Raw genomic sequence first — 16,288 nt, 5'->3', positions numbered from 1 at the left:
GCAGTCATAACTCCTGGTACTTCTGGCAGGTCGGCAGTATACATGGTGTACAATATGGGACCAAGAATAGAATCTTGGGGTACACCCGCTCTAATGACATGGAATGACGATGTGGCATCACCCTCTCTGACTTGGAATAATCTATTGACAGATACGAAGCCAGTAGCAAGTAGTAGCTGTGAGGAATGTTGCATTTGATTTTATAGAGTAATCCACTGTGCCAGACTTTGTCGAATGCTTGCTGAATATCAAGGAACACTGCAGAGCAATATTCTTTCCCTTCAAGTGTGTTCCTTATTACATCACAAACTCGATGCACTTGTTCTACTGTGGAATGCTGTAGTCTAAAGCCAAACTGGTGATCAGGTATTGTATGGTTGCTAGCAAGTATAGGCAAGAGTCGTCTCAGCAATATTTTCTCGAATAGTTTTGAGAGAGTGGGTAACAGACTAATCGGACGGTAAGAGGCAATTTCATGAGCAGGTTTGCCCAATTTGCGATATTTTCCACAGGCGAGGGAAGTATTGTACGCGCAGGATGCCGTTATAAAGTGTCGTCAGAAAAGTTACTGCCTTTTTCGGTAGCTCTTTCAGTACTTCTTTGGTTATCAGATCGAACCCTGGTGCTTTTTTATTCTTGAGTGTCTTTATTACTCCCCACACCTCCCGAGTTGTGGTTGGTTTTGGTGGTAGATCCAGTTGTAGAGTTTGGTTGAGAGTGTCCTCAACAGTTTTATCAAAAGCAACATCACCAGTGTCGTTTGGAGTAAATACTGTAGCAAGATGTTCCGCAAATGCGTTTGCTTTGTCCTGGTTTGTTCTAGCCCAGCCATTTGGAGTTGATCTTATAGGTGGCTTTGGTACTCGAGGTTGGTCCAACGTTTTCGTGAATTTCCAGAGCGAATAGTTTGTAGTTGCTGTGGCTGTGAGTGATTCCAACTTTGACTGTAAGGTTTTTTCGTGAAGGTCGGATATTGCTATCTTGAGGCTTGCAGTAGCTTTGTTCAGAGCAGTTTTATCCATCGGATGTCTTGATTGATGCCAGATTCTTCTTAGACGACGTTTCTCAAGAATTTGTTGCCTTATTTGCGTGGGTTGATTTGCAGGGACGTTACTGTACTTCAGTTCCGGAGTACATTTCCAGCAAGCTTCTTGTATAAGAGACGTTATATATTTGGTTGCTTCTTCGATATCATCTGGTGATTTGAGTGGCAACTTTAGTTTGATATTTGCCTCTATGTATTCGCGGAATGCGTGCCAATCCGTTTGTTTATTGCTAAGTATGTCCGGTGCATCATATTCAATCAAAGTTGTGCTGGCTGTCAAGATGACTGGAGTATGGTCAGAAGAGCTATCAAGACAAGATTCAGCTTTGAAATAATGCCTTGAAAGCCCACCGATGACAAAGAAGTCAAGGAGGTCAGGCACTTTATTTGGATCTGTAGGCCAATAAGTTGGTTCGGAAGCTGACATTGTATGGAGATGATTGCTATCAATGCTGCTCTTCAATTGTCGACCTCTGGTTGTAATTAACCTAGATCCCCAGTGGCTGTGCTTAGCGTTCCAGTCGCCGCCCGCAATAAATCGGGGGCCAAGAGTCGAGAAGAAATTGTCAAACATATGCTGGTCTATTTTGTGCTTGGGTGGGCAGTAAATGGAAGACAAAACATAATATGCTTATCTAATTATAGTTATCGGCACAGATATTCAGCCCTGACCTTAACCTGCGCAGAAGCGATTTATCGGTTTATTGCCTTATGTGTAAAGTGCGCAAAGCGATCCCCACTCTTCCGCCGAGAGCTCAATATCCGTGCCGATAACTATATCGCCAGTTAAAGAGTTTATTCTGAAGCATGATGTAAGTTGTATTATTATATTGAAATTGTTCAAATATTTCGTCATCTGCCGTGACAGCGCAAGTCATGACGCTGTCACAGCGCAAGTCATGACGCCGTCACAGCGTCATTAACCGACATAAAAAAAGAAGGTTCTTTTTGCTCTGTTACTCTTCTGTTGTTGTTGCAATATTTGTACCTACTGCGTGTGCTCTTTGGTGTAAAAAGACCTGATGAATATTTAAGATGTGTGATAATAAAAGAACTTTTCGGAAACTCTCATTTACCAAAATCTTAACTGAAAATACGATTTCAATACATAAGTCTTCCCCAAGACTTTTGAAAGCCTATTGATCATTAGTAGCTTGACTACATCCCACGACACCTTATTATCGGCTTCTATACAATAAATATTTATTAAAAGACTTTTTATAATAACCTAACTAGGTATTATATCGCCCGTGGGATATCTATATTTATCTTGTACAATCGATCTTGAACAACATCTTTGTGTCGCCCACGCGATTGCTTCAATAGTCCTTTCACAATGGGCGTTATAATCAAAGGTATTGCTGTGGAAAATGTATGTATGCTTCATGAAAAGAATTCTGTCCTGTAATGATGTCTGATCCGTTTCAATAGTCGATATTTTCAGTCATTCTCGCTCCTCGTAGGTGATGGAATAAATAATATGGCTCTATATAAACCTACCTAGGTTACATTTTAAGTTATTTTTTTTTCGTATAGAAACTAAATCCGTGATGGTAGGTAGATTTTTTGGCATTCTAAAATTTTTTTTTTTATTAAAATATTTTTTCCTTTCAACCTATCTGCCCTCCTTTAGACTCGTCAGACTTTCTTGGTTATGACTATCCATAACAACTGCCAATGGCAGCCACCATTTTTTAACATGCCTTCCGAAACCACATATTTACCAAACAGTAGCAAGTAGCAATACCAAAACCAGTTGTTTCTTACCAAATTGTACCAACAATTCGTGTTTCCCCAGTTCAATCAGCCTGCTGATGCAAATAGCCTTACCCTGCGCTCTGCTGGCCGACGGGCCAGTGACCCTGGACCTGAAGGGAGGCACCAACGCCGACATGGCTCCTCAGATAGAGTACATGACTGAAGTCTTCAGAAATGTGCTCAAACTGTTCGGAGCTACGTTTGATATGACCGTGCATAGACGGGGGTGAGTTGCTTTTTATGTTGTTATCTAGAAAAATCCTTTTTAGTGCCTCTCTTGTTGTTATCTAGAAAAAAAACATTATGTAGCTAACTGTTGAGATCTCCTTTGATCAATTCTCGGAATAAAAATACTCGGAATTTGTGTGAAAATAACTGCCAATTAAAATATTACGTAAATAAGTAAATCCGCTCTAACCGCCTACGGGCTTTTTAGTGTTAATGCTAAAAAGTCGTACAGTTTAATTAAAGCATCGTCCATATAATGCTAGAAAGAAACTCACATGACAATATTGTCGTGAAAGCCAGCAACAAATTCGCAAAGAGATAAAACATCTGCAAACCTTATACCTATAAAGAGACTTCCCCTTACACACGCTTATAGTTTTATAATTATACTAGCTTCTACCAGCGGTTTCACCCGCATCCCGTGGGAACTACTTCCCGTACCGGGATAAAAAGTAGCCTATAGCCTTCCTCGATAAATGGGCTATCTAACACTGAAAGAAATTTTCAAATCGGACCAGTAGTTCTTAAGATTAGCGCGTTCAAACAAACAAACAAACTCTTCAGCTTTATAATATTAGTATAGAAAAGATCCTGACGCATATTGAGAACCTCCTCCTTATTTTGAAGTCGGCTAAAAATATAATTTGTTCCAGCTACTACCCCAAGGGCGGTGGCTTCGTGACCGTGGATGTGACTCCCGTACAGAAGCTGGTGGCCACCAGGGTCATGGAGCGAGGCTTCATCAGCAAGATCTATGGATGGAGCTTCGTGGCTGGCACTCTGCCTATGAGGGTAAGTCTGTGTTATGTGAGAGGGAATTTGAAACTTATGTCCCACCAACATAAGTTTTAAATTCCCTCAAATAAAGAATATTTTGTCGAATTATTTATGTTATTATAGACTTGTAGTATGTTTCTTTGAAGATCTAAGGATCAGAGCAAGGATCTAAGTCTAAAGGAATATTAAGGAATTAAGCTTTCAATTACAAATAGTACGCGAAGTTATGGAAATTGAACCTTATGTGTATTGAAGTAAGGAACATAATTACAAATAACCATTCTACATGATCTGCAGGGTACGAAAAACTTAACAAACAGACAGAATAAATTTGCTTTCTTCCTGCAAATCGTCCCTTTATATTTTTTAGTTGGCGAACCAGATGAGCGAGGGTTTCAAGGAGAAGATCAGCGACTTGCACCCGCGCACCGACATCACCGTGCTCAAGGAAGATATTAACTTGGCTCCGAACAACTGCAGTGGGATCATGTGAGTTGTACGATAGAATACTTAATAGTTACTTCGTTGTACTTTGTACCTGTAGAATTTTTGATGACAATATTCATTTTTGTCCAGCTTTTTCTAAATGGGTTGAGATTCCGTATAGTTGGTTGGAGGTTGTGGTCCACTGTTTAAAATGGAGCGACTGCCAATCTGATCTCCTCACTCCCGTTAGTTACTCTCTTACCCCTGCACTCAAAGACATTAAATGGTTATTTAAGCCATTCCCTAGTGAAGGACTTCTTTGACAATCTGTCACTAAGGAGTGACTTAAGTAATCATTAAATGTCTGAGTGCGGGCGTTAATAATTATGTACTCCTGAGTGGATTGGAGGACTTGGGACGATCTCGCGGAGAGGTTAGGTTGATTGCGTTACGGATTTGTTCGTTTTGAGGTTTTTCAATTACTCCCTTATATTTTTGTGTGGTGGTGGTTAATTTTAGCTTCGCGTAGGTGAGTGAACCTTGTTCGATTGTTGGCCACTGCGGCCATGGATGGAGACGAGCGCTTGAAGCCCCGGGGGTGGTGTGTACGAATGTGTGATGGAGTCTGAAGGTTCTCAGGCTTCTGCAGCTTCACAAATATCTTCTCGGAAAAGGACGGCTGTCAATGTGGATACCGAGCCAGTGTCCAAGCGTACTATTACTGATCCAGAGAGTGGTCTTGGGTCAGTAAAAAATACAGTGATGAAGACTCTGGCCCTTTTATTGTGCATGTGTCCCGTATTGCTGACTCCCCGAATTCTGGTGTGAGCCTAAAACCAATAAGATTAGGATCGTTTCTGGTGGAAGGTGGTGTTCAAAATGTCAAAAAAGATGGTATCAAAGCAGTAGGTCGTAATAGGTTGTCGGTAGAGTTTAGCTCTGCTAAGGCGGCTAATGACTTTCTAGTCCATGAAATATTAGTCAAACACAAACTTAAAGCTGAAATTCCCTCTTACAATGTTTTTCGATTGGGTTTGGTTCGTGGTGTCCCAACAGAGTGGACAATGGAAGAATTTGTGAGTGCCACGGAATATAAAGATGGATATGGTAAGATAGTGAAAGCTCGACGACTAAATAGAAAGGTAAAAAAAGATGATGGCTCACCTTCTTGGTTACCCACGCAGTCTGTTGTACTAACATTTGAGGGTCAATCCCTTCCCAAGAAAATTTTCGCATTTTATACCTCTTTGGCAGTGGAGATATACCAGCTTCCGACCATTCAGTGTAGGAAATGTCTCAGGTTTGGTCATGTACAAAATGTTTGCCGATCAAATGCCAGATGCTACAAATGTGGACAATCTCATTTAGGAGACAACTGTAACGTTTCCCCTGACCGTGTCAGATGCCTCCTGTGTACAGGAAGTCATCAAGCTACTGACCCGTCCTGTCCTGAATTTGACAGGCAAAAGCGCATTAAAAAAATCATGTCTGAGCAAAGTATATCATATATGGAGGCCTCTGCGCAGGAACCCTCAATAAGACGGGCCTACTCTGACGTTGCAAAAACCCTGTTTGCACAAACTCCACCGCAGCCAGTACAGAACCCATTATCTCCATACTCAACTCCTAGTTCCACCCCTCAAAGGATGTCTTACCGTAAAACAGTTGAAATTCCCCGCCGTGAGAGGACTCCCCTTCCAGAGGGTTATGATCGTCATGTTCATCACGAATTAATTAGAGAACCCACATCATCTCTACCCAATGGTTGTGGACTAAATAGAACTCACACATTGCCCAATGAAAACTTACCAGATCTACTGGTAATGGTCATTACAAATATCATTGCTAAATTCAGCGATGTGTTACCGTACGACGTTGCTCCTTTACTTGTACGACTCGCTGAAATTGTTTCCAATGGCCCCTCCGGACTTCCGAATTCTTCAGTGGAACACTAGAAGTATTGTCCCTAAAAAACCTGATTTATTTAATTTAATTAATACTCATTCTGTATCTGTCGCGGCTATCTCGGAGACATGGTTGAGACCTGGGTCTCGCTTTAGAGTTCCGGGATTCGCCTGTCTGCGGGATTATCGTGGAGATGGCAGACCAGGCTGTGCCTTGTTAATTAGAAGATCTCTCCCGTTTTCCGTTATTCCACTCCCTCCTCACTCCCAAGAAATCAATGCCGTAGCAGCTCGCATAGCCAATATCAATTACGTTTCAATTTATATCCCTGATCCTAAACTCTCTCTGATCCCTGATCTTTCTACACTCTTGTTTTCAGTCCCCCCACCACTTATTATATTAGGAGACTTCAACTCACACCATAACTCCTGGGGCTCATATTATACAAATTCTTTTTCCCCCTGGTTGATGGATCTCTTTAATGATATTAATGTCTGTGTCATAAATGATGGCTCTCCTACTCGTCGTGTATATCCTGGCCAAAACCCTAAATCTGCTGTTGACATTTTTGCTTGCTCGCCAGAACTTTCTTGTTTAATGAACTGGAATGTGTTACCCCACTCCTTTGGCAGCGATCACTTTCCTATTATAATAACAAAACCTTCTTCAGTAATCCCAATCCCTGCTCCTGATCCTCTTTTGAAACATAAAATTCAACAGGCTGATTGGGAAAAATTTTCCTTGCATGTTGAATATAATTTAAATAATTCTATTCAAAATCCTTCTTCTCAAAACTACTTACATTTTCGCAATACATTGATTGAAGCTGCCAACCTATTCATCCCCAGGAAAAAGCCTTATTCCTCTAAACTTTCTTCTCCTCCGTGGTGGGATTCTGAATGCACTTCGTCTGTAAAAGAAAGAAAACGTGCTGAGGACGCTTTTAATGAAACCCTGAATCTTGATGATTTTCAAAGCTTACAAAGAGTGACTGCTCGCACCAAAAGGCTACTCTCCAAAAAGAAGAAAAGTGGATGGAAGAGGTTTTGTGAGAGTTTATCCCCCAGAACTCCCCCATCACTTGTATGGAGAAATATGAAACGGTTTAGAGGTTCATTGAAGCCTGACTCTCTTCACTCTTACGATTCCTCGGTTTGGCTGGAGGACTTTGCAGATAGCCTTGCCCTTCCTTATGTCCCTTGTGATTTCCCTCTTTCTATATCCCCTTCCAATCTAAACTCCTTTGATGAAAAGTTTACTTTTGACGAGTTAAATACGGCACTCACTGGCTTGAGAGATTCCTCTCCAGGTGAAGATGGTATCCCATATAGTTTTATTACCCAATTGAGCACTTCTAGTCTCCAATACCTTTTGGAAAGACTGGAAATGCCAAATTATAATCCCTATTTTGAAGCCAAATAAAGACCCGGAAAAGGCTAACTCATATAGACCGATTGCTCTTTCATCAACCTTAGGTAAAATTCTGGAACATCTTATTAAAAATCGCTTAGAATGGTTCTTGGAAAATAATGCTTCTCTAGCGAAAAGTCAGTTTGGTTTTCGGAAAGGTAAAAGCGCTATGGATAGTCTGAATATACTTACAACTGATATCCGCCTTTCATTATCTAAAAAAGAACACCTTGTGGGATGCTTCCTAGATGTTTCAGCTGCATATGACAGTGTCAATATTCCGGTGCTCCGGGCAAAAATGCTAGAGTTGAGTGTTCCAGCGAGAATTGTACACTATATATGTAATCTTTTAATGGGTAGGACTATTAAAATACGAAACGGTGGCCATCTCCTCCCGCCTAGAACTCTGTGGCGAGGCATTCCGCAAGGGTCGGTATTGAGCCCCCTATTGTACAGCATCTATACTTATGATCTTGAGCAATCGGTCCTTCCCTTCTGTAGTATTCTTCAATACGCAGATGATATCGCCTTATATGCATCCTCTAATTGTATCGATACAGCAACATCTCGTATAAATGAGGCTTTAAGTTACTTGAGTGTCTGGTTGGATGAACATGGCCTCTCACTGTCCCCATCTAAAAGTACAGTTGTTGTGTTTTCCCGTTCAAGGTTCACTCCATTTGCCAAAGTCACATATGAGGGACTACACCATCAGCAACGTTCCCTCTGCAAAATTCCTTGGAGTTTTCCTGGACTCTAAAATGACTGGTGTCCCTCATTTAAATTATATAGTCAATAAGTGTGAAAAAGGTATTAATGTCCTCCGTGCTCTTTCGGGTGTTTGGTGGGGTTCCCATCCATATAATCAAAAATTGTTGTACAATGCACTAATTCGCAGCCATATGGACTATGGATCATTCATTTTGGAACCTTGCAATAAAACAGCCCTTAAAAAATATGATGCCATACAGGCTAAATGCATGCGCATTATCCTTGGTGCAATGAAATCCTCACCAAAAAATGTGTTGCAAGTAGAATGCTTAGATCCTCCATTATCCCTTCGCAGACAATATCTGTCTGACAGATTTATCTTCAAGGTCATGTCATGTTCATCACATCCACTTATTCCTCGCCTGGAGGATCTTTCTGAAGAGGTCTCAAATAGTCAATATTGGTATAATAAGGAAACCCCCAAAATTATTAAGAGTTTTTTAAAGGCTAAAAATCTTCCTGCGCCTGTTTATAGTTGTAATATCAATCCTTTATTTCAAACTGATTATTCTTCTTTAGTGTTTTCCCCTAAGGTTATTTTGAATTTTGGAATTGGTAAAGATGACCCCGTAGCTAACCAAAATTTTATGAGACTCTTGGCTGATTGGCAAGATTGGATACCAATATTCACAGATGCCTCTAAAGTATCCCCCAGCGGTAACGTTGGAGCTGCCGTTTGGATTCCAAAATTCAATGTTACTTTATCCTTTAAATGCCCCTCTCAGGCGTCCGTGTTCACCGGTGAAGCTATTGCCCTTTATGAGGCACTCCTATTCGCTGACACACATAATTTCTCCAAAACTATTATTTTTACAGACTGTAGAAGTTGTTTACAGAAAATTTGTAGTAACCAATTTAAAATGAAAATTAAGCTTCCTATTATTTTTAAGATTAAAGAATTGTTATTTAAGTGTAGTAAAAAAGGCCTAGACATAATCCTTGCTTGGAGCCCTGGGCACTCTGGTATTACAGGTAATGAAATGGTAGATTCTTGGGCTAAGGATGCTACAATAAGCGGAACTGAAAATTACACTGAAGTGTATCATACCGATTTGCTTCCTTTAGCCAACTCGCATTTGAGAAACAACTGGCAGGATTTATGGGACTCATCAAGACTCACTAAAGGGCGTTATTATGGGGATATACAACCCCTGATACCACAGAAACCCTGGTTCTTCCGATTTCGGCAAGGTTGCAAACAAACCACATCCACCATATGTCGCCTTCGTCTGGGTCACGCATGTACACCGGTCTTTCTTACTAAAATTCGAATTCGTGATAGCTCTCTTTGTGAATGTGGTTTGGACGATGGGACGGTAGATCATATCTTTTTCAACTGTCCTAAATTGACATTTAGTTTATATGACATTCTTCCCCCAAATATACCTCGGCCTATCAACTTTCAGTCGCTTCTCACTTATTCTCACTCCCCATTTATAGTTTATTTAATGAAATATATTTCTTTCCACGGGCTTAAGTTTTAAAATCTAAATGGTTTCCCTTTGGTCTTTACTTTAAAAAGCAGGTAGTTGACTATATTTATATACTATATATTTTTTGTATGATATCGTGATTGTCTTGTGTTGTTTATGGCTTCATTTAATGTTATTTGTTAATGGTGTCCTGGATCAAACTCTTGTTTCCCCTCGAATTGCACCGTTACTTTCAATAAAACGTCGTTGTTGGCCAAATACGTCTCACACTCAAGAGACGTGAATGCCATGTAAGGGAAAAAAAAAAAATGTACTCTCCCTTATGTATTCCCCTATACATATACTCCTCATGTATTATCCCTATCTTAATGCTCAATCCTTTTCCGCGTGAGAGGAGGCCTGTGCCCAGCAGTGGGACGATAAAAAGGCTGTAACAGTATTATGCCTATCTAGTCCCTTATGTATTTCTCCTGTGCACCCCTTTATAAACCAATGTTTCCCTTTGCATACGGAGCCTTTCAAAACACTGATTAAACTGCGTATGTCCAGCACGGTGTGCGAGACGTCGTCGGGCTGCCGGCTGGGCGCGGCCGGGCTGGGCCGGCGCGGCGCGGCGCCGCTGGACGTGGGCCGCGCCGCCGCGCTCGCGCTGCGCCACGACATACTCAGCGGCGGCTGTCTCGACACGCATCTGCAGGTAACAATGCATACTTTACTAGTAGTCTAACGGTCGTTCCCAATATTCTATGAAAATCATTAATTCAAACTTGGTTGCAAAACAGCACTTTTCGAATGTCATTTTTTTTGACGTGACAACGTCTTATAAATCGATGGAGCCGGCTGCACGCACGAAAAAACATGACTCATGCGGCGTTACCTCGCTCTGAGGCGTTACCTCGCTCTGAGGCGTTCCATCGCACAATCGGCCTACGCGTTCGGCAGCGTTCGACATCTGTCTCTCTCCCACTTGAGTGAGCGATGCGTCTGCGTAAACAGCTGCTATTCAATAATATATTTACATATTTTCGTCAAGTATGAAGTGCAGTGAAAAGTGAATGTGGTGTAAATTGTTTATAGCAACGATAATTGCGACGATAAAGGTAATGATTCTTTCGATATTTAATATATGTTCAGTGATATATTGTCGAATATTCGTGCTTTCATAATTATAATAAATAGCATCAGTCCGCTAGTGCAGCGATTGTAGGTTATGCTATAACAAAACTATAATAATAAGGTTTACGTAAAGGTTACCGGCACGGAAGTCGAGCCCTGACTTTCACCTGCGCAGAAGTGATTTATTGGGTCCCTTTGGTGGTATGAACGGAGCGCGGGGGCGGCGGTAAAGCGGTGATTGGCCCGCAGCGCATCGCGTCATAGCCGTCACTCGGGATTGGTTCTTAGCTGCGGTTGACGTACGTCAGGACGACGAAACACTTCGGGCCAATTTAATTGACACCAATTTTTATAAAATATATATTTTTTTTTTATTAAAAATGTTTTTCATTTAATTAAAGAATAAATTAAATTCGAGGTAAAAAATGTTAATAAGAAAAGTACCAGTACGAAGTAGTTTTTTCTTGTCAAACCAGAAAATTTAACCTATATTTTAAATTAGAAACACTTTTGATTATCTAATTCCATCCCAACTTCCATTTCTCAATTAAATCAATCAATATATTTTTTTTCTTTAAATCACTGAGCCAGTATGAAATTACTTAGGGAACTTAGGAAAAAATAAATAAATATATTAAAAAAAAAAAAAAAATTGACATAATTGTATTTATGCGTACAAATAAATGTAACTTGATCAGTTCAATTATGATTTCCATTAACCTCCTTCTCTACATCCATACAAAATATCTATCAAACAAATAAAATGAAAATTTTCTTTTGAAAAATGCAACCATTCCATCAGTATTTTCTTATGACGTTGTCACGTTCAACTATCGTCAGTAAACCGACTTTTTTTACAAAAGGCAGATCCAAAACGCCCACCCTTCACCAATTCCTGTGTTTTTTTTTGGGAAGAAGAAGACTCTTTAACTAAGTAACACATGTCGGTTTGTAGGTTAAAAGAACCTTTCAACAATGTTTTATATATAAATTATACTGTCTGTTGATTTGTTAACTAAAGGTTATCGATTTCTGACACTTCTTACTTAGAGATAGGTTGCGCGTTCAAACTTACTTAACTACGAGCACCCTACTGGATCAAATAATGCCAATACACCTTGTACTTCAGGACCAGGTGATAATCTACATGGCGCTAGCGGAGGGCCGGTCGAGCATGCGCGTGGGCGACATCACGCTGCACACCAAGACTGCCATCTACATCGCTGAGCTCATCGCCAATGTATGTTATATTAGTTGTACTTATATGTTTATTTTTATTTTTTAACCCCCGACGCAAAAACGACGGGGTGTTATAAGTTTGACGTGTCTGTGTGTGTGTGTGTGTGTGTGTATGTGGCATCGTAGCTCCCAAACGGATGATCCGATTGTAATGCGTTTTTTTTTGTTTGAAAGGTATGTCATTCGGGAGTGTTCTTAGCTATGTTTGGTAGAAATCGGTTCAGGTCTTCAAGGTCATCAGCTCGTTTGTTAGGTGTGATAGGAATGTTACACGCTCAGTTTACTTGCAAGCATATGTGGGATCAGAAATTTGAAACACTAATGTCTTCTGGAACCACTGAGCTGGTCTGCTGTTAGGACACGAAGATAGGAGACGTAACCCTGAACTGCCTTTTAGTAAACCCATCGAGTTTGGGCTCGTTGAATTTGTCTTGACTAGCTCTCTTCATTTTTCTAATTGACTAGAACCTGATGCAGGAAATAGGATGTGGCGGATGAAACCCTGGAATGCCGGAATGAAACGGATAAACCGATTTATATGTATTTTTGCTGAAAGTCTAAAATTACCAAAGGATAATCTTTATTGTTTCTCAATCTGTGCAATTCTCCCAGAGCCAGTTTGTCATGAGGATTGTTAAACAGCTTCCTTTGGCCGAGATCGCATATAGCGACCACATCTTAAAATAAAAGAAATTAAATGAAAGAAGGAAAAATTAAGTAGCTCCTTCAAAAAGCATGAAATAAAATTAAATTATAAATTTAAAAAAACCCCCGACCCAAAAAAAGCACGCTATTATTATGACAAAAGGTTAAAAACGGTAAACCCTATAAAAAGCAAAAAATAACTTTTAACACTACGTAAGTACCAACTAAAGCATGTCAGATAGGGCATGCAATACCGGTTAACCGGTTTCGTTTTTACCGGTAAATCGCCCATTTTTGCGAGTTTTAAATTACCGGTAAAAATAATATGAAACCGGTAATTTACCGGTTTTTACGTCTTTCTGATAAAATATAGCAATTGTTCATTTAACGTCAAATCTTTGTTATGTAGCCTGAATATAATGTAATGTTGTATACATTACGTATTGTAAGAGTGTTATAGTTGCTGTTTTTTAGAAAAGTAAACTTGTGTGTCCTTAACTATCTCTAGGTTAGATACAAATCTTCTTTCTCATCTTAATTTATAAAATCTAAACAAATTGTATTCATTCGGTTATTCTGTTTTTCCTCATAGCTGTCAGCTCATACAAGGTACAAATGCTTATTGCTTATTTTACCTACTCTATGACCTTACTGAGCAAGGGCTTTTACTTCACCACCATGTGGACAGCTCTGAGGACACGGTGGAGCACACAGTCCAGGTGTGCACTGCCTGGGAAGGGTACCGCGGTGTTGTCGTCGAGGCAATAGGCAGCGGCGACCTTTCGCGTCCTTCCCTGGTTCAAGCCATGGTCCGGAGCTAGAGGGAATGGGAAGCCGTCGCCCCTTCTGCGAAGCAGTCATGCTCGAGAAGGAGACGGCGGAGCGACTGCGAGTAGCACCTCTCATCCCAGCCGCTGTAGTGGACCAGGAAGACACCACGGGCGCCAAGGGTCGAGAGACGACTCCCGGCCACCGTAGGCGTCGGTCTGTGGGCGGTGAGTTCGGGTGGCTCATCGTTCCACCGTCTGCATAGACAACAGACCCGTGTCAGCGGCGCGCGTTGTTCCACAGGCTCCTCAGGGAGATGTCAGCAAACCCAGTGGGGCCCAGCAGGGCCAAGGCCTGCCGGGGCCGCGGGATTGTTCGAAAGAGTTACCGCTACCCTGGTCCATAAAACACCTACTAAAAAACATGGGTTTTAGACAGAAAGAGTCTGTCATTTGATGATTTACCATAAAAAAGGGCTTTCCCTTCAATGAAAAGTATATTTTTTACGGTAATTCTTAGCGGCTTTCCGTATCTTCCTTCTCCAACTTCGCTCTATCCTCCTGAATAGACATCTTCCTCTTCGAGTTCGCAGATTTTCATGTCATTCATTACGACACACAACCACCACGGTTTCGGCCTGCCTTTGCGCCTTTGACCGGGTATATTGAGATTGAGTATCACATTCACACTGCCGATGTCCTCAGGTGTCACTCCTTTTTACATGTCCGTACCATCGCAGCCGTTTTTCTTGCATTTTGTCGGCGACATCGCGTACGGATGTTACTGACATGTTTTTTGTTACGGCCCACGACACAAAAAACGTTTACCACCTTATACTTTGCATATTTATTTAGTTTTTGCTTTAAGACTACCCAATCTTATTGTTATAATATCACATTTTAAAAAAAATACAAAAATTACCGTTTTACCGGTTTACCGGTAAAAATATTTTTATTACCGAATTTTTACCGGTAATTTTTGTTTTACCGAAATTGCACGCCCTAATGTCAGACTAAACTAAATTTTGACGTGTCGGGGGACCGCTTTTTACCTTTAAAAATAGTACATTAATCAAATGATACCTACTTAATTACAACATTCGTATAAAAAAACACGTATCTAAACAAAATTATATAAAAAGTTATAAGAAGTAGTATATAATTACTTCTAACGTTAAGCTAATAAATTAGAGCGGTCCCCCGACACGACAAAATTTAGTTTAGTCTGACATGCTTTAGTTGGTACTTACGTAGTGTTAAAAGTTATTTTTTGCTTTTTATAGGGTTTAGCGTTTTTAACCTTTTGTCATAATAATAGCGTGCTTTTTTTGGGTCGGGGGTTTTTTTAAATTTATAATTTAATTTTTTATTTGCTGTTCTTCGAGGGGAAATATTATATAATGTAAAATATTATGTAGAATGTAGTGTAGCTTCCCAATAGTAAAAGAATTTTTGAAATTGGTTCAGGAGTCTTGGAGATTAGGTACAAACATAAGAAATGTTTTCTCTGCGCTATATTAGTATAGATGTATATAGATAGATTAGGCTGTTCAGCGCGGGATCCTGGGTTCTATTTCCGAATCGATCTAGACTAATCTAGAGTTTTGTGGGTTTTGAGGATTTTCACAAAACAGCCCGGAATTTAAAAGATGGTGTTCTTAGGGGTGTACGAAATAACATCAGCAGCCGGTTTAGCCCACCTGTGACTTAAATTGGGGTCTAAAAAAAACATCTCTTATTTCCAGGTAAGATTCGAAGTAGAGGAAGACGGCTCCCAGAACATAATCCAATGCAACGGCCTACGAGTGTACAACAGACACCACCCGAACCAGGCCGAACTACTACCGAACCGGTACTAAGCTAACAAGGGCCCAACAACTCAACAAGGGCCCAACAACACAACCAGGGCCCACCAACTCAACAAGGGCCCAACAACTCAACAACGCCATAACAACAATGGTCCACAAATGATATGTACTTGCCAAACACTTAAAAGTACTTCTCATTTCAACGGGAGACCAAAAATCTATTTTAGTACTTAGCAGCTGTTTGAAAATGTTCGTGTGGAAGAAATGGCGGTTTTTATAGTGGAAAGAAATGGCAGTCTTATGGAGTCGGTGCAAGAGAGGCAAGGACTGAAGGATAAAGGAAAATATTGAAGGTTTTAAATCCTGGCTACGTTGGATTGCCATCAAGATTCTAGTTTTCCTAAGCCGATCGGCTTTACATGTGCAATTTCCGTGTGATATAAACCTTATACGCATTTTTCTAACGATGGACCATTACGCTTGTAATAGCGGAATATATACTAAATTAAATGAAACGTAGTCTCCTATACATTTAGACTGCGTTGTATTTGTTATTTATACGATGTTTTGTACTCAGGATCGCTGCCGATTCACAAAAGGGTATGAGTTAACTTCATCATATCGATGTATATGTATTTTAGTATCTAATTCAAGTACAGGAATCTTAAATGTCTGATTAACGTGTTTTATTATGAATGTTGTAAGCTTTAACGTGTATTGCGTGATAACGATAATATTCTAAAGAAATATTGCGATCTTATATATTATACGGATTCTCGATTTTTATAATTTGCCACGGCGGTGACAAGACTTGAAAGTTTCGGTGAAAAATCTCATGTTATGTAGTGTAGCGAGTCTCGCCGTGTCTGCCGTACGATATTGTACCATCAATTCCAGTTAATTATTAACTTATTCTAATAAATATTAATCAAATATAAATAAATGTTAATAAAACATTAT

The 16,288-nt window shown here is 40.2% G+C and overlaps 1 protein-coding gene across 2 annotated transcripts in view; it reads left to right on the top strand.

Moving 5' to 3' along the window:
• Window positions 1-16,287, top strand: part of LOC124637976 (RNA 3'-terminal phosphate cyclase) — a 26,409-nt gene extending 10,122 nt beyond the window's left edge. For both annotated transcript variants that reach the window (XM_047174731.1, XM_047174730.1), the window contains exons 4-9: window positions 2,844-3,029; window positions 3,685-3,823; window positions 4,179-4,297; window positions 10,303-10,450; window positions 11,999-12,109; window positions 15,266-16,287. In XM_047174731.1, the coding sequence (XP_047030687.1) occupies window positions 2,844-3,029; window positions 3,685-3,823; window positions 4,179-4,297; window positions 10,303-10,450; window positions 11,999-12,109; window positions 15,266-15,379 (817 nt within the window). In that variant the 3' untranslated portion in view covers window positions 15,380-16,287. The remainder of the gene's footprint in view (window positions 1-2,843; window positions 3,030-3,684; window positions 3,824-4,178; window positions 4,298-10,302; window positions 10,451-11,998; window positions 12,110-15,265) is intronic.
• The last annotated feature ends 1 nt before the right edge of the window (window position 16,288 follows it).

This window comes from Helicoverpa zea, chromosome 17 (genome assembly GCF_022581195.2).
Source record: "Helicoverpa zea isolate HzStark_Cry1AcR chromosome 17, ilHelZeax1.1, whole genome shotgun sequence".
Classification (NCBI taxonomy): Eukaryota; Metazoa; Arthropoda; class Insecta; order Lepidoptera; family Noctuidae; genus Helicoverpa; species Helicoverpa zea.
This window is presented reverse-complemented; position numbering and strand designations above follow the sequence as displayed.